The following is a 24,760-nucleotide window of genomic DNA, read 5'->3' as shown; positions in this document are numbered from 1 at the left end:
CGTATTTCTGGGAGTTATGCTCTGAAGGTGAAAATAACTGAAGTGAGGAGAACGAGTGTGAAACCTGTGCAATACCACTTAAATCTTATTTAAAATCTAATTTCACCCTCGGTGACTACATTGCCTCAAAATAGTAATGCATGCCATTCACTTAGTCTCTCATTAAGTGCACTTTCAAAGACCAAGCGTATGTCATGTTATGCTTGATTGTGAGTCTTTTATGACCCAAAAGAAACCTAGACACTTTCTCGGCCTACAAGGCACCAGAGCACTCCTCTTTGTGTCATGCTGATGTCTTTTTCAAGCTTTGCTTTAACAGGTATTTGATGTTACTTCAATGCAAGAAGAAAAGATAAATCAGAAAATGGTTATTCAACTGAAGAACTTAAATGGCCGGCATTATTGCTGAATTTAAAGTTATCCACTGATCTTATAAAGCTCTATTAAATTATCTGCATCAAAAATTATTTAATAGGTTAAAATATTATAATGCAAAACCTTGAAAAGATTCATTTCCCTGCCTTGTGAAAGGAATGAATGATGAACGGTGTGTTTATATATTGGCTTCTGTGGACTTTTAGCCAAATTGTTATTTCAAAGCATGTTCAGTTTAAAACAAACCTGCATGAGGATTCTTTTATACACTGATAGCTAAGAAAAACATTATCCTGTGGAACATTATGAAAAATGTAACAGCAGTCATAATTGCAAGATCTGACAAAACCAAGTTTGAGCAGGAAACACTATTCCACAAACAAAAACATTACAAGCTGATTGACCTACTTTAGTATGTACTATCGTAAGGAGGACCACCTATTACTCACATGCTGAAATTAATTTCCTTTGACCTTAACTCCAGAGTTGTTAAAAAAAAAATATTCTGTGAAAAAGCTACAAAATTAAATTTCAACTAGATTTATTACACACTATTAAAACTTTATAAAACTAGTCCTCTACCAGCCTGGTTGCTACTGAGAGAGCAAAATAGGATAACGGCCATGTAAGAATTCAGTCACCTAATTCTTAGTCAGAAGGTATAGTTATCTCTATGTATTATAACAGTTGTAATGACTAGATGGCATTATTGTCTTCCAGCTTTCCGTGATGTAAGTGCTTGAATGTGTCTGTCACCAATTATACCCTGATGTTGAATATTTATCCCTTTTTGGCTTGCAGACAAGACGACCTTTTGCTACTAACAGCTCTAGTCTCTCCGAATTCTATGTTTGAAGTAAATTCACTATTCCACCAACCAAAACAAAACTATGCTTGAGCTATGAATCACTGAGAGCGCTGTCTCAATTTCATGTAAATAATGCAACTGTACCTGGAAGCTGTCCATATAATTTCCAGCTTTTAAAGCTTATGAAATGTACCATACCAATCTGTCACAGTTTTATTTGAAGTCATAAAATACACTGCTGAAGTTTTGCTTTTGCTGTCTTGGCAAATCCTTTAAATTGCACTCTATTTCAATCAAGCATTTCAAATGACATCATAGAAGTTTCCTGCATACATAAATTTTGCTGAGTGCCAATCAATGGCAAAGCAAAACCTCTTCAACACTGTTTGAAAGAGATACACACTTCAGTGAGTATTGACGTGGGTTTGGGATCTCATATATTCAGCTGAAAGGTAAGAGTATGCAGATGATACTTCAGTCTTAAAACATCTATGTAGTTTCACATGTGTAAACTCTGACAGCACATTCCATGGTAACATGGAGCAAGCTCTCTCACTGAAGAAGCAGTCTGTATGAGAGTGGTGCAGTATCTTTTGTTACCAGAATTTTAATGATTCTGGAAATAAAAACCATATGACAATATGTAATAAGTACTGGAGAATCAGGCTTGACTGGAGAGAGTTTTTTTGTTATTTATAAGAGCAGGCATCTCAGACTAGACCTGCTCAGACACCCTGAAATACCTAGTTTCTTTTGGCCTAATTCAAAGGTTTAACAAAGACTTTAAAATTACACAAACTGAGAGACAAGGAAATTCACCTACCTGTACCTATGAAAAATAGAACAGAGATCAGTGCAGTCAAAAATGCCAGATGTTTCAGTAAACTCTCAAAGAGCACAACGAACACTGGGGGAAAAAAACCGCAAAAGGGTAAAGAAAACTACCTCTGCCTCTATCCAACAATAAATCAATATGAGATTATGAAAGGAGAAGTTTAGGATTTTCAGGATTTATGTCTGATTTCTTTGGAGGTCGTTGGTGACCAGTGCTTTTCACAGCACAAATGGGGAGAGTGCTGGACCCTTCTGGATCTGGATTGTATAGATTTGCTCTGATCCAAGAAAAATTCAGGCACTGTGTCCACCTTCTGCCGGTGTCTGCCAGAGATGAAGTTTGCCATCATGAGGTATTTAGATGGAGTAATCAAGAGCTGGCTGTAGATTATACATGTACTCCAACTGCCTAAAGGTAGAACTGAATGGTTGAGATGCATTGATGTTTTGGATTTGTAAGCCAGTAAGCTTTCCAGCTTTTTGATTCCATCTCAGCTGATATATAATCTACTCGGGTACCACGTTTCCAACAGCATTAGTTGCAAAGCAAAACCTCAGCTAAGCGAGTTATATATTGCTAGAACAATAACCTAGTGATCTCTTCAATGACATTAAAAATGCAGCAGAGAAAGCAGAAAGGTCAGCAGCAAATTATTTACTTAAATAAGTAGACAAAGCTGTATTATTAATTATGAAAGCTGTATATTTTTAAAAATGCTTTAATGAAGCTATTTGTCACACTTTTTTTTAATAGAAAGAAAAGTATTTCACAACTGAACTGCAATTGAAGCAGTTTCCATTTACTAGTTTAGATTTTTATTGTCCAAGAGACAATTGTTTGGTTCAGTATCATATTCCTATTCTACTTACTCAGAATCTCATTAATATATATATATCCTAATATTTAAGATATATTTCGAAAGAAGAAAGAAAAAGATATTTTTCTATACTGACACTATAGTGAAATTAACAAATATCTTTATAGAAATATTTTTTGCTGTATTGAAGCTTCCTGGTGGTAGACTGAAAAAGTGCATTCAATCCCAGTCCATTTTAACTGTCTCTAGCTAATTCTCTTGAGATTGTCAAATGGATTATTCCTTTGTCATATCCCTTTGTGACAGAAACCTTCCTCAAAATATCTTTTTCATGCATGTCTACTTTGGCATTTCCAAAAATCAAAACACTCACTTTAAACAATTTAAAAGACAATATTGATGTTCATGCAGGAAAGGAAAAGTGCCTTTTCAGAACATCTGAATATTAGATGTTCAGCCTGGGTTTCACTTACTTGGCAGTGATGGGACAATCTGTAGAATCAACCTACCATAAAAATAAAGGTTTCTATTTGCTTCCTGCTCAGCTGTACTGGAAGTTATATAAACATGACAGGTTTTCTATTAAAATTCTTTGAACTGAGAAATAGACTGCTTGCCTCCACTGGAAAAAAAAACAACCAAACACAACCACAAACCAAACACCAAAAAAAACCACTCACCCCACCCCCAAAAAAATGACATTCCAGAATTCTAACATAGAGTAGGATTAAGACTTTTGTTTGAGCTGGTGGTATGATGACTGAGGAGTGCAGGTAATTGTTCATGCGTTTGGACTAGTCACAAACACATGAGAAGCTGATTTATGAAGTTGAACTTTCTGACATTGTGGCACTATGTATAAATCTGCTTCAGTTGTGATTGCTTTAAGATATTTTATTCATTTATTCCACCTAATGGAATATGATATCTGCTAATTTCAGATTAAACAGTTGCGTGATTGCTAGCATACAGCTGCAGGATGGTGAGTTTGAGTCTAGTCTTTCTACCAAGACATTCAATTTCTACTCAAGTATTTCTAGAAAAAATATGCACAGTTTAAACTTCAAGCGTACCTGCAATCTGTTTAGTTTTAATGACATTGCTCACTCTGATTTTTAGAGTGAACTGTGTAGTCTTTCCAGGATTGGGCTGACATATGGATTTTCCATAACTATATTTGCATACCCCTACTGCAAGTAAAGTAGTTGGGAATTTTACAGAAGCATAATCTAGAGAAAACAAAATTGCTCTCTTTTGAAATCTAATTTGGATTGTGTGATCTAGTATTTTTGTCTAAGAGAAGGGGACTTTATTTTTAACCTATGGGATAATTTAGAAAACTAGAATTTTACAGAGAAAATAGTATTTACTATTAAAATTATCATATTTTACACTAGCATTATGGGATACAACAACCATGTCTGGTTTGTGATCAGATTTAAAACGTCAATTGAGATTCAAAGCTTGTCCACATGGTCTACATCAGTGTTTTGCCAAGATAGCTGTGTTGTGTGAAATCACAGTTAGCCAGCAGTTCCCTGGAGCTGAAAGTTACACCCTTTGGGTCAATTTAGGTTATCCATTTGAGACAATCATTTAAACTATACTAGCAAAGGAACACTGCATCTCCACAGAGAAAAGCTGCCAATATATTCTACAAGTGTAAGCATAACAGAAAAGCCTTTTAAAGTGTAGACTGTCATTAAATCTATCTTCTGCCTTAAGCAAATCTCTCCATAGCAAAATCTTGTTACTGTCTTTTACAAAATTCCTTTGCTCTGCTTCAAGACATGATCCTCAATCAGACTAAGGAGCTCATGAAGTTGGATTAGTTGATTTAATCCTAAATTAATAACTTCTGATTATTATTAACCAACTTTCTTAATTCCCAAACCATGGCAAGGAGATACTCCGAGAGCAACTTTTAGGTGTTCTTTCTGTGCCCTTTTTCCCGATCCAGATATTGTAAAGCTCGAGCCATATGTTTTCATTCTCTCAAAGAACCAGTCTATTTATATTTCTCTAAACTCTTGTTCTGATTTTTTTTTTCCCCTGAATATAGTCTTGACTTTTTCAACCCCTGCATTGTTGCGTGACCTCAGGTAACGGGACAATGTAAGGGCATCTTCACTGTAGCTATGAATTTTTATTTCTTTAGATGAAATGTGAAGAAGCACGTCCTGGTCACCATTTCTTGCCAGTTCAGATACTCAAACAATCAGATGAAAGCACCCCCCTGTTTTGTCGTGACTCAGCAGAAATGCCAAGGCTCCCACTGACCTTTCAGCTAAAACGTACCGATCAGTTGTTCACATTTCATTTATGAAGTTTGAACAGAGGTGATATAATCTATTTTTACTAAGTCCAGATGTAGTATTATTTATGGCAGTGATACAAATGTATAATATAATATCAACATCGAGACATTTCATAAGCAACAGCGTTCCGTGAGGACATTGTTACTAACACAGACAAACTAGGTGCAACTGCACACAGTAGCCTCTGCAACAGCATCATATAACCAGGAATGTTTGCTGTGTTTACCCACTAGAACTGTGTCTAGGAGTGAGATATGCCAAAGGAAAAAAGGAAAGCAAAATTTTCGGCAGTCTCTAATTATTAATATAACGGAGTCTAAAAGTTTATGAACTAATGTGAGTTTATAAACTTGTCTTTAATTATAATTTTATTATAATTTTATTTCTTTTTTATGTTTTTATTTTTAATTGTATATATTTATAAAATTAATTATAAACTTATATGAGAAGAAGCAATCATAAGGTTTTACCTTTTTTTTTCCTTTTCTTCTCCAAGATAGCCCCTAGTAGTATCACAGAACAGCTAGCATGGCTGATAATTATAACAGATTATCTTATCAGGTTTTGCTGGTCTCTATTTAATGCTGATTTTCCATTCTTCAAAAACGTTGCCTGCAACTTTTCCATCCAACTCTTCCACAGCACAGTAACAATCCATAATACATTCCACTATTCCCAAAATGAAAGCAACTACAGTGACTCTTTCTGGCTACATCTTGTAATTCAGGCATTTCCTACATGATCTATTTTTAACCTTTTTAGTCTTTTCCTTGTTATCTGACATGTAGAAAATGTCCTGTCTGAATCCTATCATAATAAAATAAGTTTAGCCAGCAGTTACCTCTTCATTATCTTGTCCCCACACCACTAGCACAATCAAACCACACTTAATTAAAATGTTATGTTTACTCTTGCTCACAGGGATCTGCAAAACGTACCCCGTGGTTGCTCTAAGCATAATACAAGGTCACCGATGCTTGCAGCTTTTCTCATGATTATCTGCCAGGAAAAAGTCATTTTTTGCTTGCGCTGTCAACAGTCTACAGCAACTAACTAGCCCATAATAAACTTTGACTTCTGCTAAAGAGTAAATCGGCAATGAGCAAACTCTGCTGTAAATATCCTGTTTTCTAGGACAAAAACCATGGTAAATGTGATGCAGTATATTACATATTATGATCAGAACTGGGTTTTAATCTCTCTCTCTAAACAACAGGCATTTGATCCTGCAAACCCTGAACTGTCTGGCATCTGAGCCTAGAAAATCTCTTTTGCAAACAGTGAACCACAGGATAATATTGTTCACCTTACTAACTGCTCACTAATAGAAGGCAAAATCTTCAGAACAACTTCATCTCTGGCATAAATGCCCTGAAACACTTATGAGTAAAACATACTAACAAACAAAATTACTTGGTATATGAATAGTAAGAAATATACTTAAAAACATTTGAGGCATCAGAAAGCTCTCAAAGGAAGCAACACACATTCAGGAAGGACAGCAAACAAGACAAAATGTAATTAATTATTTCTACTTCTGTCCTGAATTGCTTAGTGACAGGCGTTGGAGCTCATGAGTAGAGATGCTTAAATACAATTGTCTGAAACAAAATAACAAATACACACTTGTTTTCTGGTGCATATATATTTCTGATGGAAAGCTGGGTAAGGATCATTAACACTATTATTTCTTAAAACATTAATTAAATCTCTTAATGATAATCAGACCCTATCCTCAGCTCATTAAAGCTGCCTTAAAGACAGCAATCTTGTTTGCTCTGGATTATGCTTCCTTAAAATTCCCAACTACCTTACTTGTACTAGGGGTATGCAAGCATAGTTCTGAAACACCCGCGTCAGCCCAATCCTGGAAAGATGACACAGTTCACTGTAAAAATTCAAGTGAGTGAGCAGGGAACTTAGTCTAAGACTGCCAGCAGAGCTTTGTTCTTTATGCAGACCTTTGATTCAATTTTCCTTTAGACAAGAACACTGTCTTCTGTAGGTCTCAGTGCTACAAAGACAGTGTTACTATCTGCTCTCTTCATTCCATTCACACCTTGAGTGGCTTGGATTTTGTAGAGCATCCTCCTGTTAGCAGGTGAACCCCAATTAAATTATTTTATAGATAAAACGTAAGGAACAGAACTCTCTAACAAACTATAGAATCATTTAGGTTGGAAAAGTGTTTTTAACATCGAGTACAACCATCCACCGTTAAACCATGTCCCTAAGCATCACACCTACATGTCTTTTAAATACCTCCACAGATGGCAACTTCATCACTTCCCTGGGCAGCCTATTCCAATGCTTGACCACCCTTTCCATGAAGAATTTTTTCCTAATATCCTCTGGTGTAATTTGAGGCCATTTCCTTGTGTCCTACTGCTTGTTACTTGGGAAACTGACACCCACCTTGCTACAACCTCCTTTCAGGCAGCTGTAGAGAGCGAGAAGGTCCCCTCTGAACCTCCTTTTCTACGGAAATTCCCTTCACCACTTCTTATGAGACTTGTGCTCCAGGCCCTTCACCAGCTTCATTGCCCTTCTCTGGACACCCTCCAGCACCTCAATGTCCCTCTTGTAGCTAGGGGCCCCAAACTGAACTCAGGATTTGGGGTGTGGCCTCACCAGTGCTGAGTACAGGGGGACAATCCCTTCCCCTTGTCCTGCTGGCCATACCGTTTCTGATACGAGCCAGGATACTGTTGGCCTTCTTGGCCACACTGCCAGCTCCTATTCAGCCAGCTGTTGACCAACACCCCCAGGTCCTTTTCCATCAGCCAGCTTCTTGGCCACTCATCCCCAAGCCTGTAGCATTGCGTGGAGTTGTTGTGACTGAAGTGCAGGACCCAGAACTTCTTGTTGATCCTCATACAATTGGCTTTGGTCCATCACTCCAGCCTGTCCAGATTCCTCTATAGAGCTTTCCTACCCAATTGCCACCCAACTCAGTGTTGTCTGCAAACTTACTGAGGGTGCACTCAATCCCCTTGTCCAGATCAGTGGTAAAAATATTAAATAGAACCAGACCCAATATTGAGTGCTGGGGATCATTACTTGTGACCAGTCGCCAACTGGATTTAACTCCATTCACCACCACTCTTCGGGCTTGGCCATCCAGCTGGTTTTTTACCCAGCAAACACAACCTCCATCCAAGCCATGAGCCACCAGTTTCTCCAGAAGAATGCTGTAGGAAATGATGTCAAAGGCTTTACTAAAGTCTAGGTATCCCTGTCTTATCGAAGCCATGTACATCTTTGATTTGACCCCTTGTTCTTTGTTTTCCTTTTATCTTACCACCTTAGCTGAAATATCCTGTCTCTTTCCTTTTACCTTGCTACTTCATCTTTCCCTGGCTATATTCTACTATCTGAATAGTCCTTCTTGTACCTAATGCCTTACAACTTTTAGAAGATTTTTTACTTAACCGTTTTATGTACTATCATGAATGTATTTTACTCTACAGCTATTTATTTGTGAGACAGTCCATAAAACTGTTAGTGCTCGTCCATTTACAGCAAATACTTTTCAAACAGTATATTTTAAATATCCTACTTCAACATATTTCCTTGCCTGAGTATTAAAATCAGTCTGTTTAAATTCACTGACTGAGCATTTCAGAAGTCAATGCATGACATTAGCTGTCTTCATGTCAAATGTTTATAAGAGACACCCTGACTATTGTGACTTTTCAGTGCAGTACTTCAAAATATGATGCTTCTCCAGAATATCCATGTAAAAGACAAAAAACCCCAACCACTTTAAAAAAACAGCCCACTAATGACCGGAAAATATTTGCTGGTGCTTGATTTGGCTACAAATTCAAAGTGATAATTATAGTTTAGTTTATTCTCTCTCTAATCACTCAACCTATTATTTACAAGTAGGATTTAGCAGTGTTGGTCAGGAAGATGAGAGAAAGAAGAAGGGGTTGTGTAGACAGTTAAATATAAATAAGAAATGTTTTAATCCAAGTTGTCATTTCAATTTCTTCACTAAAACCGGAATCAAAACATTTCAGTGATCTTGAAAAGGCATTGTAACACTTCAAAGAGGTTTCTGTGCCTCTGACTACCTCTTCTATAATGCACATCCCCTTATCTTTAGGTGAAGTGACACAATATAGTATGAAACTACTATAGCTGAGACTCGTCATGAAAGAGAAATTCTGGGTAAGGAACTCATTTTACTGAAGAAATAAAAATCACTTGAATTATAGTTCCTACCAGGCAACAGAATGACATTTCTCCCATTCTTCAATGAAGAATTGAAAATTTTCACAGAAAACGAACAACACTTATAAACATTTTGGCAGATATTTTCCAAATATAGACATATGATCTACTTCATTAACTATCCTAGTTTCTAGGTATAGAGCTGTTCTTTAACACCACTGATACATTTTGGCTTGCAATGCTCACATTGTCAACATCCTCTTTCACCAAAACTCTTCCCAAATAGTAGTATACAAATTCTCCTGTCCTCTAGTATTTAAAAAAAAACCCAACAACCCAAACATTAATAAAAAGCCACTAAAACAGAATTCCAAAATGTTAATCAAATCTTCACTGAATTTAGACTTTCTTACACAGTGAAGCATGTGATAAAATTCAAAACTTACTGAAAATTAGAATTTCATATTCTCTCTTTATCGTATTCCTGTTATATCTAATATCAGTAGCATGAAAAAGAATGCAGACTACATGAGCCCTATTTAATCCACTTCAAATTAACTGCAGCACATATAACATGACTCTACTACAGAATAGTTCTAAGGTTATCATCATCGATCTTGCCTGAGATGTTCTGTTAAAGAATTACTTGTCATTCTCTCTACAGATTTTGAAAATGAAGCTCATTCAGTCTGTGAATACATCTCTGTACACGTTAATGTTAGATATCAATTATTTGTACAACTTCCTTTTAATCAGAACAGCTTTAATTCCCTCGTGACATATCATACTAATCTACATCCAAATTACCAAAACATTCAAAGAGCAATAGTTCACCTTTAGTGTAGGAAGCAGATTTTCCACCTTATAAAATTACACCAATAAATCAATTTTAGTACATGCTCTGTATCATGCAACCTGCCCCAGCCCCAGATTCTATGTTATAATAATGCCTGGGGCCACAGGGCTTGATGTGATTTTTTTGGATGAAATGGTATCCTGTTCAAACTGTATCAGCACCAATACCTGTGTCCTGTGCAAAAAGACTTTTTGTAAGATTATTTAATATGTGGTTTATGCTCACTGAAAAATGACATATTTGTATATTGGAAGAACTGTGTTCAAAGAAAAGCAGAGCATTTCCCCTTCAAAACAAAAACAGGGAAGTGTTTTCAATATAAGTCATACCAGAACTTAGTAACACATGTTTAACTTCCATAATGCTAATAGTAACCAGTACTGCCTATGTTAATTGTTCTAAAATGCTGAATGAATAATTTTCAGTTAACTTTGCATAAGATAAATCACAATTTTTATTGCTAACTTTTTTAAAATGGGAATGGTCAGTAGAATATAAGTTATTAAGTATATTTCATTGATATGTTAGAATTATAAATAGTTGCATTATAACCCCCCTTTATAACTTTTGCAAACACACACCATTTCCCAGACAAGTTTGCCAAAGCAAAAATAATGCAAAATCTGTTTTAACATTTTAGAATTCTAATGGTATATTATCTTAGAGTGCCACTGCACAAGCCACTGGAGTTTGGAGCTGGGAGTACCGTTATTCATACTGACAGCTGTCACTGCTTCCTTCCACCTGGGCAAGTCTTATGAGCCAGCCGTCATGACAGACTGGTATCTGTCCCAGAGCTAGGACTTGACATCAGGAGAAAGCAAGTTATTCATGGGCAGGTTTATAATCTGACACTCACACAAGCAACTAAACTGGCAAAAGCGAAGTTAGTGCTGAATTCTTTGATGACAATCACATTCTCTTCCACTTTGATAACAAAAGCCACTGGAAAAAGTACATCTACGGTCCAGATCATCCTCAACCCAGATCTTCTACATAACAGACCCCCAGATTCTTTTGTGGCACCCCATGCTGAGCAGTAAACCCAGAAGCGTCCCTCCCCATGCCTGCCTCCATACAGAGTGAAGGTTTCATCACAGTAGTCCATCTCTGTTATACAGTGAAGGTTCTGAGAAACTTTCATCCAAAAATGAGAACAAACATCAAACAGAACTGTGGAAACATCAGAGATGCTTTTGTATTAACTGTAGTAGATTTCTAACAATTTCTATTAATTTATGTAGAAGTAAAAGGCATACTACATTGTAAACACCAAAATAATCCATGAAAATATTAACTTAAAGTGTATTACATTAATATAGAATGAACAGATTTAAAAAACATGAGACATCCATCTACTATTTAGAGATTAGATTATCTGCAAGATATCAGAATAAATTTATGAGGGGCATCTGCATTCTTAGGTCACTATTTTTCTCACAATTTCCTAAAACGTTTTCGATGTGTAACTTCTTGGCAAATAATTTTCTTCATTTCTCAGTCCTTTCTTAAAATCTTAAATGCACCTTTCTTAAAATCTTAAATAGATCTTTTTGAGTTCTTCTTCCTTAGATTCCATTCACCTACAAAACAGATGCTGTGGGGTTTTTTTTGTCTCATCTATACACATTATTCACCAGCACTGCACAAAACACTGTTGTTTCTTTGACACTGCATCTCAACAAATGGATTAAATGAGCTGTAAATATCAGCATTTAACCAATAAAAAGAAATCTTCATTTATTTAAAAAGTATCAAATCTGCTTCATCTAAAAGGCTATTCAGGTCAGCTATGATATTAGAAGACAACTGAACCACACTTAACGCTACTTAAAGGATGTGAACAGGCTAAAAGAAAAATTAAACCATGGCCATTAAAATTTAATTTGACTTAGTGAAGCCATTAACATTTTGGTTTTATGCAGTAGCAAGCATTCTAAAAATATTGCCATACAATTCAGAAACTCTGAATTGTCAAATGGCTGACCCTTATGCACCAAAAATGATTGAAAATGACCGTAAAGGGCAAATCAGAAAAAAAGCGAGAGGAGAAAAATTCTTTGAATACCATTATTAAATGTCATTCTGTTTTCTTCATATATACTCTTCATATATATAAATGTGTGTGGGTTTAGTGTATACTCACATACATATACATCCATAAATTATCTGCTTACAGAAAATTTCTCACTTAATCTGTCTCACTTGTATTTTATAGCTGCTGTTTTTAAATTTTGCATCTTACCACATCTTTCGACAAGATTCTCTGTAACAGGGCATTTCTGCCTCTGATAATGGTCAGACTGACCTATCAGCCCAAGATTATCTGGCAACTTTCTCTCATACACTCTTCTAAAATAAATTTTCATAGGGAAAGGCAAACAACTTACAATTTGTGGTCAAAACCAGTTAGAGTCCTGTGAATTTCAGTTTTGTTATTACACCAGAAATAGTTGCATCTTTACTAGAAATAGTTGCATTTTTTTTCTATTAATTTCAGGCTGTGGTTTTTGTTTTAACATTGACTATTATTTGGATATCAAATGAACAAAACATTGCTTTTATGTGAACTGTAAAGAAATCATCTGTCTTTAAGACAATACCTTATCCTAGTTCTATTAATGTACTTGTGATATGTTGTTTTGCCTCTACAAGTTAGCCTTTGTAATTTGAAAAATCCCACTGCAAGTATTCCTTGTACTTTATAATGACAAATATTGTAAATAGCCCAAAGCAGTCATCACTCCAATAATTTTAAAGAATTTAGCCAGTTTCATATGAAAACTTTGTCTAGAATTAAAATGGTAACAAAACCTGATCATGTATCAGTACATAACCAAAATTTCAGATTGACTGACAAGGAAATACATGACCCCTAGTTTTGATTTTCATTCTCATTTTTTCCAATTCAGTATAAAAAAAAATGAATTAACATTAATACAGAAGGCTTTGTTGTAATAGTTCTAATATAATACAGTCTGGGATTTCATATTTTGCTGTATTAACATTACTTGTATCACTCTGGCTTGCTTACTGGTTGTCATCATCAGTGTTGATAGGACACAGAAAAGGCTATTCACTGTTAAGGCTGTTGGAAATGCATTCCTGGAGGCGTAGGTTTTATGGAAACAGTAAGGCTAAGCCAAAGAGTTTCTGGCTCTACATGTACAGTGTAAAACTTCTACCTTCATAGAAATCAGCGGCATTGCCACCTCCACCCTGGACCCATATTTGAAGTAGCCTCAGAGAGAAGTATATAACCAAAACCAGCATCCTTCTAATGAGAAGATAAACCTATGAAAGTGGTAAACATTTGAATAGAGTAGGGCATTTAAAAAGTCTTGAATCAACAAGTTTTTGAAAGAATATGCTGTGCTGGGTACTCAACTGTTTCATGGATTCTTACAAAGTTCTTTTTGTCCGTGACTTACAGATACCTTATTCATCAGCTCCTACTTCACAATTCATCATGGCTAATAATAGATGAAATGAGTGGAAAAATAATCAAAGCTCTAATGACAAGAGGAAGTATCTGAATTACTCCAATAGATTATCCTGTAGATTGACTTGGCTAGCCATTAATTTGGATAAAAATGATTTTCTCCTTTCTCAACTTATTTTTTAATGGATTACATAAAATTAGAAGCAGAAACACTATAGTGATGACCTCTGTTCTTTCCTAGTTGTAGTTCCTCTAACTCTTGCCACAGAATAGTTTTGTTCACAGCATCCCAATACCTCAAGGTCAAACACTTCTAAACTTAAGGAGTTCAGTAAGGTAAAGCTGTTTTACTAAGCTTTAAGACCAACAAGATCAGATTAGAACATCTCTGGGCTAAAAGCCTCAATCCAAAGTGGACTATAGTTTATCAGAGGCAAAGCTGTGCTCATGAATGATATCCAAACAGTCTCTCCAGTTTGTTGCTGGAAGAATTGTTAGATTCTTCTAGGATCTGCTTAAATTAGAGTGTGTGCAAACTACTGTATCAGCTCAAATGTTCAGTGAGCAGCTTGCCTCACAGCTCCTTTACAGCAGATTTCTCCCTGACAAAATGAAATAGCAGCAGATAAAAGTTTACTTCTTATAACAGCAGTGGAAGAAAGTGAGAAAAAATTACAGTATTTGGACTTGAGCAGCTGGGTACAGCTTATATCTTCTCTTATTATAGCCTGTGTTTTGCAATAAAAAAAAAGCATAGAAATAACTATATCTAAGAATAGTGTAAATGCAGAGATAAACTATAATGACAAACTGAGTAGAATAAGGAACCTCTGCTTAGGAGTTTGTCTAAAAACTAAATGAAAGAAACCTTTGCTATATTATTTATATTAGTTTGAAGTCTGGCGCTATTTTAATCCTATATCTGAGCAGAAAGAAAACAGTTTGCGTAATAGGACTTCAAATACATTTCTCAGAACCTAACAAAGATTTGGTGTCATGTCAGGTGTTCTACCCTCATTGTAGAGCCCCTACAGCCTGCTAAAGGCTACTTTTATTAGGAGTATCCAATATGAAAAGGTCAAATAGAGCTTTTTATCAGGATTTATAAATAAATTCAGTCAGAGGCACACGACTAACTCAGTTAAACAAACCACAAAGTCTTGAGTATATACCAAGAGCTTGGGAAGTGTAATATTCTTCATATATTTGATCTCACATCCTCTCATTCATGAGCATGTGTCAATATAGTTAGATAATTGTGATTCCAGATGTGTTATAGAAGTCTCATTTCTGAAATGAAAGTGCCACAATAACATTAGTTATTCATCCATGTGTAAGCCTGTAAAATAATCACTGGAAGCATTTCTTCCTCCCAGCTACTTCATTTTACTTTACCTCTGAGATTGAAAGGAGGGATATTTTAAAGTATTTTCTTGATACACAACAGGAAAGTCCAAAGTCCTGTCGCAGGTCATTCCTTTATGCACTCCTTTGCCTTCTAGGAAATGTCACTGCTCACAGGAAATTTTTGCATTGTAATATACAAAAACAGGGCAGTGTTGCATGACAAACACTGACCCTGTCCTTTGCTCTCTTCATTGCTTTTCTATTAGCAATCCTTATCTTCAGATGTTACAGAGCCTCAAATCCCGATTTCTAAAAGATAACATAAAATTCAAGCAAGGAGATAGTGACCTCCAACTAGGCTCCTGTTAGAACAGAATTCAATAATAAGAGAGTCTGAGACAAAGCTTCGCTGAAGACTGATCCAGAATGGAGGAATTAGCCTCCCATCAAGACAAATAATACACAATAGGTGCTAATTATTCTGCTCAATGCATTGCCCAAGACACTTGGACACCTTCTTAAGAACTGCAGTATGAAAACTTACCTAAAACAAAGTGTCTCCTTAGCCTACTTTATTTTAAGGCAAAGATGGGAGAAACTAACAAAAAGTGTGCCTAAGTAAATACCATTTTAGAAAGTCAAAACTGAAGTTGTTGTACTAATATCTACATAATTTCTAAAAAGTAAGGCCTATTGATGATGTAGTAACTATGTACTCACATGACAGCAATACAATCCTGCTGCTGCAGAGCTAACCACAACTATTTCTGTGCTACATGGAACACAACAAAACTGAAATCTAATTTTTAAATTACTTCTGAATCATATGGACAAAGCACACAAAGGCTAACAGCCATGCTGGAAATGCCATTAATGAACATGATGATTTATTCTTATTATTGTATTTAATTCTTATTCCAGATCCTTTTCTGAACTTCTCCAGTCAAATCTGGGTTTTGTGGGTGAGTGTATTAAGATAAGAATAACCAGGAACGAGACTGAAGTCATAAGCTACGTATAGTATATAATGCTTCCTGTAATATTTTTGCTTTTAGGAACCCCTCAGTCTAGATCATTCCTTGTGAAAAAAACAAGCATCAGCAGCTAAATCAAGTTAGCAAAAACCCAGGATCTTGCAGTATGTGGTGACAATGATGAAAACAACCTTTTCTTGAAGTTACTGTGAAGCCACATCCTAACACAGAGCTACAGGAAAAAGGGGGAAAACTCCTCCAGTTTCACTGCCATGAAACCTAGTGTGTAGTCCTCTGTTACTTGTCATTACTAACAATCCTGCAATACTAACATTATTAACAACAGCGTTAACACATTGCTAATAGGAATCAAATTTTCTGTAACACACAGTAATATATACAAGATGAGATAATGCTGTTTACTACCAAAAAAACCCTTAATTCTCTTTGTAGAATAAAATTACATTTTTAATAACCAGGAAAAAAAAATATCAGGTGTTCAATTTAACTCTCATTTATAAGTGACAACGTACATTAGCCTAAACCACACTCCTGCCTTCGATACAAGTACACAGTACTAATCAGTGATGTTGCACACTAAAATAGTTTCTTTTTCCCCCATCCCAGGGCATCTCTTTACCTCAGTGTTGGAAGGGAAACTTCACCCTCAGTGACTTTTGTAATTTGTAATATAAGGTGTTATTCCTTGCCTGAGAATTTGTCTCCTTAGCTTTAAGAACAGTCTTAAATCTCAGCAATTCAAAGAGAGGCTAAGCACTGAAAATAATGCCATGCCAATTCTTGATTCAAAAAGACTGCATGGCAAATTCAGTCTTTCTGATAACATCGTTCATGGTGTGCTTTATATTGCATTATCAGCATCTTCAATACTTCCTTCTCTACAGTCAAGCTGATAGACCTCACTAGATAGACAACAAACTGCATTCCACACTATGTGGGTGTGATTTATTTCATAACTACAATTGTCCTACTTCTATATTTCCATGTATTTCAGCGTTGTATTTTCTGTTGCAAAATGGCTCAGGTAAGCATCAGAAAAAGATTTTTTTAAAAGGAAAAAAAGTTCCCCAGCCTCTCATACAAAACTATACCAACTTCAGTTGTATAACAAGGACCATGTTTTCCAGGCGGTTAGCTAAGTGTTTCTATAGGAGAGTACCAAAAAATTAATCTAGACTTCATTAACTTATTCCCTTTTGCTCCTGAAGGATTTCATATTAGGGAGATACTGAAAGGTTGCCATCATGACCCTTTATTTCTGTTACTTTTAGGTCTTTTTTTCCTTTATGGATTCAGATAGCTGAAAAGAGTTGCCTTCAACCAAATGTAGTATTATTGCCACTTCCAACTAAAAACACAAGGAAAGCACTTCTGATTATAGATATTTTATGAGCTATTGTTTCATGAAGACAGGCTGAAAGATGAAAGAATCAGAAAGAAAAGGCATCAAGGAAGTAGCAGACACTGAGGTCTGCTTCAGTAACATGACCTTTGGGAAGAAGTAAAAGAAAGAATTTGGGGGCTAAGCTAAAAGTACAGAATGTTACAGGTGAAGAGGAAATAAATTGTACACAACTGGTCAGAGAAACAGGCATTGGTATATTCTCAGTAAGATTGCATCAGCTTTTCCAATTTTCATGCATTACTCTAACAACTTGTAGGTCTGGTATTTTGATTAAACCACACAGAAGCAAAGCAGTAATTTGATTTTCACTTCCTGTCTATGGCCTTTTTTCCCCCCTGAATCCTCCACCATTCCGAATTAGAAATACACAAAGAGGAGTCTCCAGTACTACATAATCTGCAAACAGATTGGCTTAATCCAGCTATTTTAACACAAGCAGTGACCACTGTCCTAACACAGTCTCCAGACTATCAGCCAAACCTGTGCTCAAAATATCCTTTTCTCTTCCCTTCAAGACTCCATCATTTCCACTGTCCCTTGTCCATCCTTCTTTGTTTTCCTGTTACTTTCTAACATACAGCTTAATCCTTTGTACTGTTCTTTCATTTATATCTGAAGCACCTACCACCATCCATGATTATGGCTTCTATACACACCAACTAGCGTTAAGACTAGTACAAGAAGCAATACAGAAGACTAAAGGTGAAAGCTAAAATGAACCAAAGAAAAGTAGAAAAGTCCATGGACAAGTTTGCTGGGGGTTCAGAAAAAGCTATTATTTACTTGAATTTTATGCTAGGCTTTCTAATTTTAATTAAAAGAAATGTTGCAACATTTGATTCCATGAAATTCCAGGAATCTAATGGAAAAGGTCTAGCAACTCACTAAACGTATACAGCTATATGTGTGTTTGATAGGTTTGGGAAAAAGAATGTAACTTTCCTGTTGAATCTCCATGATCACTAAGAGAAGTTCTGTTTCTTGTAATTCATCCAGTTTTCCTGCCTAGTAAATAAGGTTTATGATCACAATAAACTGCTTATTTTTCCAAGTTATGAAACAAATATACAAAAAGACAAATCTGGGTCCTGGTGAATGAATATATTATTCAGAGCAGTCATGAGCTATTTTTTTTACTTATTTATTTACTTATTTACTTAGTAGTGTACAAGGTGTAGTATGAGGGCATCAAATCAAGTTGTTTGATTAATAAAATTTGCTTACTTTCATTAAAATATCTACATAATGATGAAAGAAACAAATAATAAATTTTTAATTGAGAACTGTGAGCTACTGAGCCTACACATACTTTGCATTGATGAATACTGCTACTGTATGAGCGGGGCAAAAAAAGAACAGATGTAATCAACTCTATTGCAGTTCAGTAATCAAAATATAGGTGCCTAATAAAGGTACTTCAATCCACTTAAGTTCCACAAATTCTGCACTGCAACATTCATTTTCCATAGACTGATAAAATATCATTTAGGACTGACATTTTCAACTTAGTTTTTAAATATTTATATTGTATATTTATATTGTATATTTAAAAGCTAATTAATATACAGGATTACTCACTGAAGGCATCATTAGATACTTAAACAATTTCTCTTCTGGTTTGACACACCTATTTAGAGATACAAAATCTTATTTTTAATAAAAAAGAGAATGGATAACTATTACACCCCCCTGAAATAATAAGCAAAACAACAGGTTTAAATTTGATGTGTGAGATTCAAACTTTGTAAACAAATACGCTGACACAGTTCAAAAATATATCATATCAGAAGAAATTAGGAATTTTCAGTGTGATAACAGCTCTGTCCCTGCAACTCTCAGTTATATCCAAGTTACTAACAGAAGGTCCCCAGCTGATTTGCATCAGTGGGAAGAGATTGCTATCACATGACTCAAACAGGGACTCACAGAATGATGATGCGAGGCTTTGAATATAAAATTTTATCTTGTTCTTGTACATCTGGTCAGGGTTCATACTTGAGCCTAATGTTTCTTATTGACTTGAGCCTAATGTTTCTGTTCTATACAAATTACACAGCTATGGCTGCAAACATTCTTACAATAAATAATGGAGATACAAAGAATAATTACAGGTATCATGAGGTGGCACAATGGTGATAAAATACATTCATCACAATCACTGTACTTATATATAGCAATTACAAATTGTATAAGGTCTATGCAGGCCTATCTAGGCTCACAATAATATATCACACAAGTGATACATTAATTATTAACTCAATTCTTTTGTCTTTCACTTTCATGCCAGTTTTAGTTCCATATGAGTGATAGAACTGTGTATTTTGAGTTCTAAGAGAATACTTCAAGTATTTTTGAAAGATATTTTTATATTAAAAATATACTTGAAGTTTTACAAAGTAACCAATCAAGCAGCAAGAGATTTAAGGTGATGAGTAAGGGTTTTTTTTGGTTTATGAGCCTGACATGTACTACAAGTGGGGACATAACGGGCAACTGAGTAAAGCAAGAAACCCAGTACTCCTGAAGACTATTTCCAGTCTCAATACTTTGCTGTGTAGCTTTAGGAAAGCTCTCAGGTAAGAGCTGAAAGAATGAATTGTCTATGTCCTGAGAAACAGTTTCAAGTTTGGTTTTACAGCACAAGACCACAAGCTTTAGGAACAAAAAAATCACCCAGGAAAGAAATACTGAGATCACCTTATCTATACAGAGGTTAGGGTAAATTCAGTTTAGTCAGTGTTTACTGCAAAGTGCACTTCTAACACTACAAACTCTTCCTTAGCACATTTTGTTCTCATGTGACCAAGTTCTCAGAAAAAAAAACACCAACATGCACACCAAAGTTGTCTTAAAGCTATTGTTTCTTTCTTTTAAGAATAACCTTACAATAGTCTCAGCCTTGGGAATTCAGATCCACTGAAAAAGGAAAAAAAAACCAACGACCAAACATACTCAAGTATGGTATGTGATCTAAACTTCATTTTCCCCCGCAAACTATTCTTAGATTCAACCATCTACAATAATAAAACACAGGAACCTGGGAATGTCATAGGCTTGCTCTCCCATTTTGAGGAGAAAAAAAAAAAAAAAAAAAAAAAGAGAGACCAAAATATAAAAAACACCTGTTGAAAAACTAATACTTTCCCACTAAGTTTCTTTCTGTTTTCTGACACAGATGTCATTTTGTGTGTACCTGAATAAAACAGCCAAGTGACATCATTTGTTTTCACTCACCTCCTGAAACCACCAGTTATGGTAACTAAAGCATCTGGTAGAAACATACACACAGTATTCTTGACAATCAAGCTTACTGCATCCGCTTCTGCCTTAGATACAGAGCTAACAAGGTCCTCATAGTAGAGAAACCCTGGAAATCAAAGGCAAAAAAGTACTGATCACTCTGCGGAATTATCAAAATCTACATAATAGTGTTAAGTATGGCCAGTGCAAAATAGCCACCTGTCACCAAGAAGTTAAACCACACAACTCATACCATGGGCAAGGGAACCCGATCTAATGGCAAAAATTAAGAAATGCTCAATCTTAAACCTGAAACTATATGTTTGTTTCAGGACATGTTGTTTTGATCCACCCTCTTCAGGAATCTTCTCGCTCTTCCCCATCATTCCTGGAGTCAGTCTCCTGCTTTGGGTGTGGGGACTGCAGGCAGGAGACAGCCTCTTCCTTCCCTCATCTTTGTCCTCGTAGTTTACATATATTTTTGTCATTATAATTTGTTACCAATTGTACCAGCAGTTACAATTTATAACAACATAGCAGTCAGGATAATTGCTCCACTTGCTGAGAACCTGGATATTTGTAAATTACTCTGACTTTCCTACCAGGTCCCATCAATGGCATTTCTGGACGTACAGCTTTAAAAGGTGCTCCTCCCGAAATGATGGGGTTCCACACAAGTAGAGGGCTCAGAGGTAGGTGAAATATCCCAGCTACCTTTATGTCTGATCACAGAGCTTGTATCAAAAGAATCCTGTCCTGCAGCTTGCTTCACATTTGGATTGAAGTGAAAGAAAAAAAACCAAGGGAGCATGAACGTGGGCAGGCTGCTCCAAGGTGTTCTGAGGTGATGTAAAATACATTGGTTTAATGCAAAAATAAAGTTACACGGTTTTAATGTCATGTTATATAACCTCCTTTTCTCAATGTAACTGATTCCTTTGTTTAAATGAGTTCCTCTATTTAGGGAAACAGTGCACACAAACAAAATCTATGGGGAAGCAACATTATTCATCTGACCATGTTTAACACTTTAAAGTTAAGATGTGCTAGGATTACGGGAGTAATTTTACTTCATTACAAATCTTGATTTATCACTAAATAGGGCTGCCTTAAAGGAGACAGGTCTTTCTGGGCTTTCCCAGTGTTGTAATTTTTTCATGACCCGTGTAATAATGGCCCATTAGTAGTTTTGTCTACAAGAGCAGATTTCATGGGGTATCTGTGTAAGCAAGAAAAAATATGCATATTAATATGCTTTGAATTACATCATCTTTAATTAGGAGCTCTGTTAGTCCAAATACTATTTTAACCTAATAATTCTATATTCACAAGCCACTGCAGCAAGAATATATGTATAAATGAACTTGGCTTTATCCTCTGATTCTGCCATCAAGTTCTTAGAGCACTGAGATACAAGTTTTTATAAGACTTTCACCTTACCTGCTTTCTGCATTTTTGACAGCTTCAGGGTCTTGTCAGCTTTTACCTCTTCCAGAGTTCGTAAACCCATTCTGTACCACTTCTCAGATGTCTTCACTCCCACTCCAAAGACTGAAGTAAATTGCTAAGGTCAGTAGAAAAGGACACATTTCAGTGTTGTTCTCTATAGCAGCAGTGAATTAACAGTAAGTAGTTATGACAATGAGGTTTCACAGGGAAAATACTGAGCAGAGTTTATCCTATATTGAAGGTAAATAATACTGTAATACAAACATACAGATTCAGCTTCCTTTTTTTGCATAGTTACATTGAACAGGCGATTGGTTTTATACGTGGACAGTTCTCATTAAAATGAAATCTAAACAATAATACAGTAGCAGCCCCAGCACCTTTAAGTGATTTACCAAAATGCACACTTTCAGCTAATGCTTGAAATAAGGACAGTATTTATTTTTTTTACTGCATTTCTTGATAGAAATGCAAACAATAATATGAAGTAGCTGGATTGCCTTATACTGACGTCATAGAATAAGAGATGTCTCAAGACTATCTTCCCAGTTTGACTGACATTACAGTTTTGTATTATATGCACTACCAGCTCTCAGTTGCACACATAACATTGACGTTGCAGCACTCCTGAGAGATGGGATCAGTAGGAACCCTGTGGCTGCTGAAATTCTGCACCCAGGGCAGTGGTGCATGGAAACAGATGGTAAGTACATCAAGATAACTAATCTATTCTTATACTGCATTCTATAAAACACATATGTTTGGAGCTCACACCCAATATTGTTTTCCAAAATGGGATTCAATTTCAAGTACAAATTATAATTTTTGTTTGCCTGTATATTATAAACAGTTTTACAACCCTTCAATTCCCACAAGTCAAGCTAAATTCCTGTATGTCTTATTTGGAGCACAGATTATTTTTTTTCCAGTGGGTAAAATAGTGAAAATTCCCAAATTTACGAGTCTCCGAGGTTTTAGTATGGTTATATTCCATTTATTCCAAAATAATTCTGTACTTTAACTTATTCCCAAGCAAAGGATGTAAAGCAAAAAATGTCACAGTTGTAAAGCATTATTCAGTGGATCAATATCTGAGATGAACAGTGACATGAAAGCATGAGGGAAAACTTTCATGCTTGCCCAAAAGCACGTTCTTTATGTTCAGTTTGTCAATACTGAAGCTCTCAATAGTTTATTTGTACTTTTGTAGAATTCAGTGAGTAGCTGTGTAAGACACAAATAACTGCTTCTTTCCGTTGAATCTACAACCTCTGAATTCCAACCAAGCTAGCTTTATTTTGTGTTTTTCTAAAAAGATTAACTCCTTGGAAATAATTAAAATGAAGAAAAGAGAAAAATTAAAATCTTGGATAATGTTACATTTACCCTGCATTTCGTATCTAATAGATGAAATTACCTACTCTGTCTGAATCATGGCTGTTTAATCAGATTGTTATCTTTTAATGTTTTTGCTAGTGCTAAAAGATTTTCAAATCAGTCTATTGCTGGGTTTATAATGATTCCAAGAAACTTAATATTGGGATAGAGAAATAAAGAAAGCAGAGTCTATGCCACTATGCAAATTTTTAGGAAAAAAAATATTTCCATATTTTTCTTCCCACACCAAGATCTATGATTATTCAGTGTATTTATAGATGTCAATACAGAGACACTGCCAGAAGTGCAGTGTGAGTAGCAGGCAGCCCATTTCTTCAATTGTGTATGTGAGCATTACTTTTTTTCAGCTGGTGAATTAGGTGAACTTGTTCTCTCGGGCATCCACTTCCATAAGGAGGCAGACTGACCCTGTCATTCACGTACCCTACATCTAAAACAGACAGTACAATTTATTTCAGTTTTTTGGTAATTGTGGTCCTGGTACCAGTGAAGATCTTTTAAATTATGATGACTGATTTGTAGCATTTACCAGAACCATGCTAAACAGTAAAATGTACAAATTCACTAATAGTATGGGATTCTTCTTGGCTTTCTTAGAAATACCTGAAAAAATTAGGAAAAACTGGCTGCAGCCGATTTAGCCAAAACATTGAGACTGTGCTCAACTAACAAAAGTCCATATAAATGGCTTTTAATTTGCCATGTGGAACAAGGCATAAAGCATATTTGACAAAGTGTGTCCCCTGATAGATGTTATTCTAACCTCAAGGAAATTTCCTTAAACCCTGAAACATAGGATTTAATGGCTGACACTCAATCTTTATTACCATTAAAGCCCTGTTCCTGAATCCTGCTATATATGTGGATCTATACTTCTTTTCTGAATGTTGCTGCAGATGGCATCAACAACTGTCTTGTCGTCCCTGTATTATGGGTCAGAAAGAATGGAAGAGCCTTTTGATAGCTGACGTAGAAGTGAGTAACGTGGGGGAGCATTAAACAGTAGCATTCATTTTAGTCTCTAATTTTTTCTGAAGGCACAAACAGGATATTTTTTGAGATTAAATCTACAAATAAAATTGGAAAAAAAAATATTTTTCCAGTATATGTTTTTCCAAGGGAGAATTCACTAAATATTTAAGAAATGGGAACTGCAGTATTTATGAGGTTTAGGTTGCTTGTGTCACACAACATGAAGCGTGACCATAATTCTGAACCTACAATCTGCCTAACAAAGAAACATCTCCAGTTTTTCTTCTGCCTCATGCAGGAGAGAATTAGAATAGATCCGACTCA

The 24,760-nt window shown here is 35.7% G+C and overlaps 1 protein-coding gene across 1 annotated transcript in view; it reads right to left on the bottom strand.

Moving 5' to 3' along the window:
- The window catches only part of DNTT (DNA nucleotidylexotransferase), a 94,687-nt gene that overhangs the window by 47,355 nt on the left and 22,572 nt on the right, over window positions 1-24,760 (bottom strand). Inside the window, exons 6-7 of the mRNA XM_037400265.1 lie at window positions 22,058-22,181; window positions 20,612-20,744 (exon numbers count right to left, since the gene is read on the bottom strand). Of these exons, the coding sequence (XP_037256162.1) occupies window positions 20,612-20,744; window positions 22,058-22,181 (257 nt within the window). The remainder of the gene's footprint in view (window positions 1-20,611; window positions 20,745-22,057; window positions 22,182-24,760) is intronic.

This window comes from Falco rusticolus, chromosome 9, assembly GCF_015220075.1.
Source record: "Falco rusticolus isolate bFalRus1 chromosome 9, bFalRus1.pri, whole genome shotgun sequence".
Classification (NCBI taxonomy): Eukaryota; Metazoa; Chordata; class Aves; order Falconiformes; family Falconidae; genus Falco; species Falco rusticolus.
Note: the sequence above shows the minus strand (reverse complement) of the source record. Positions and strands in the feature narration are given on the sequence as shown.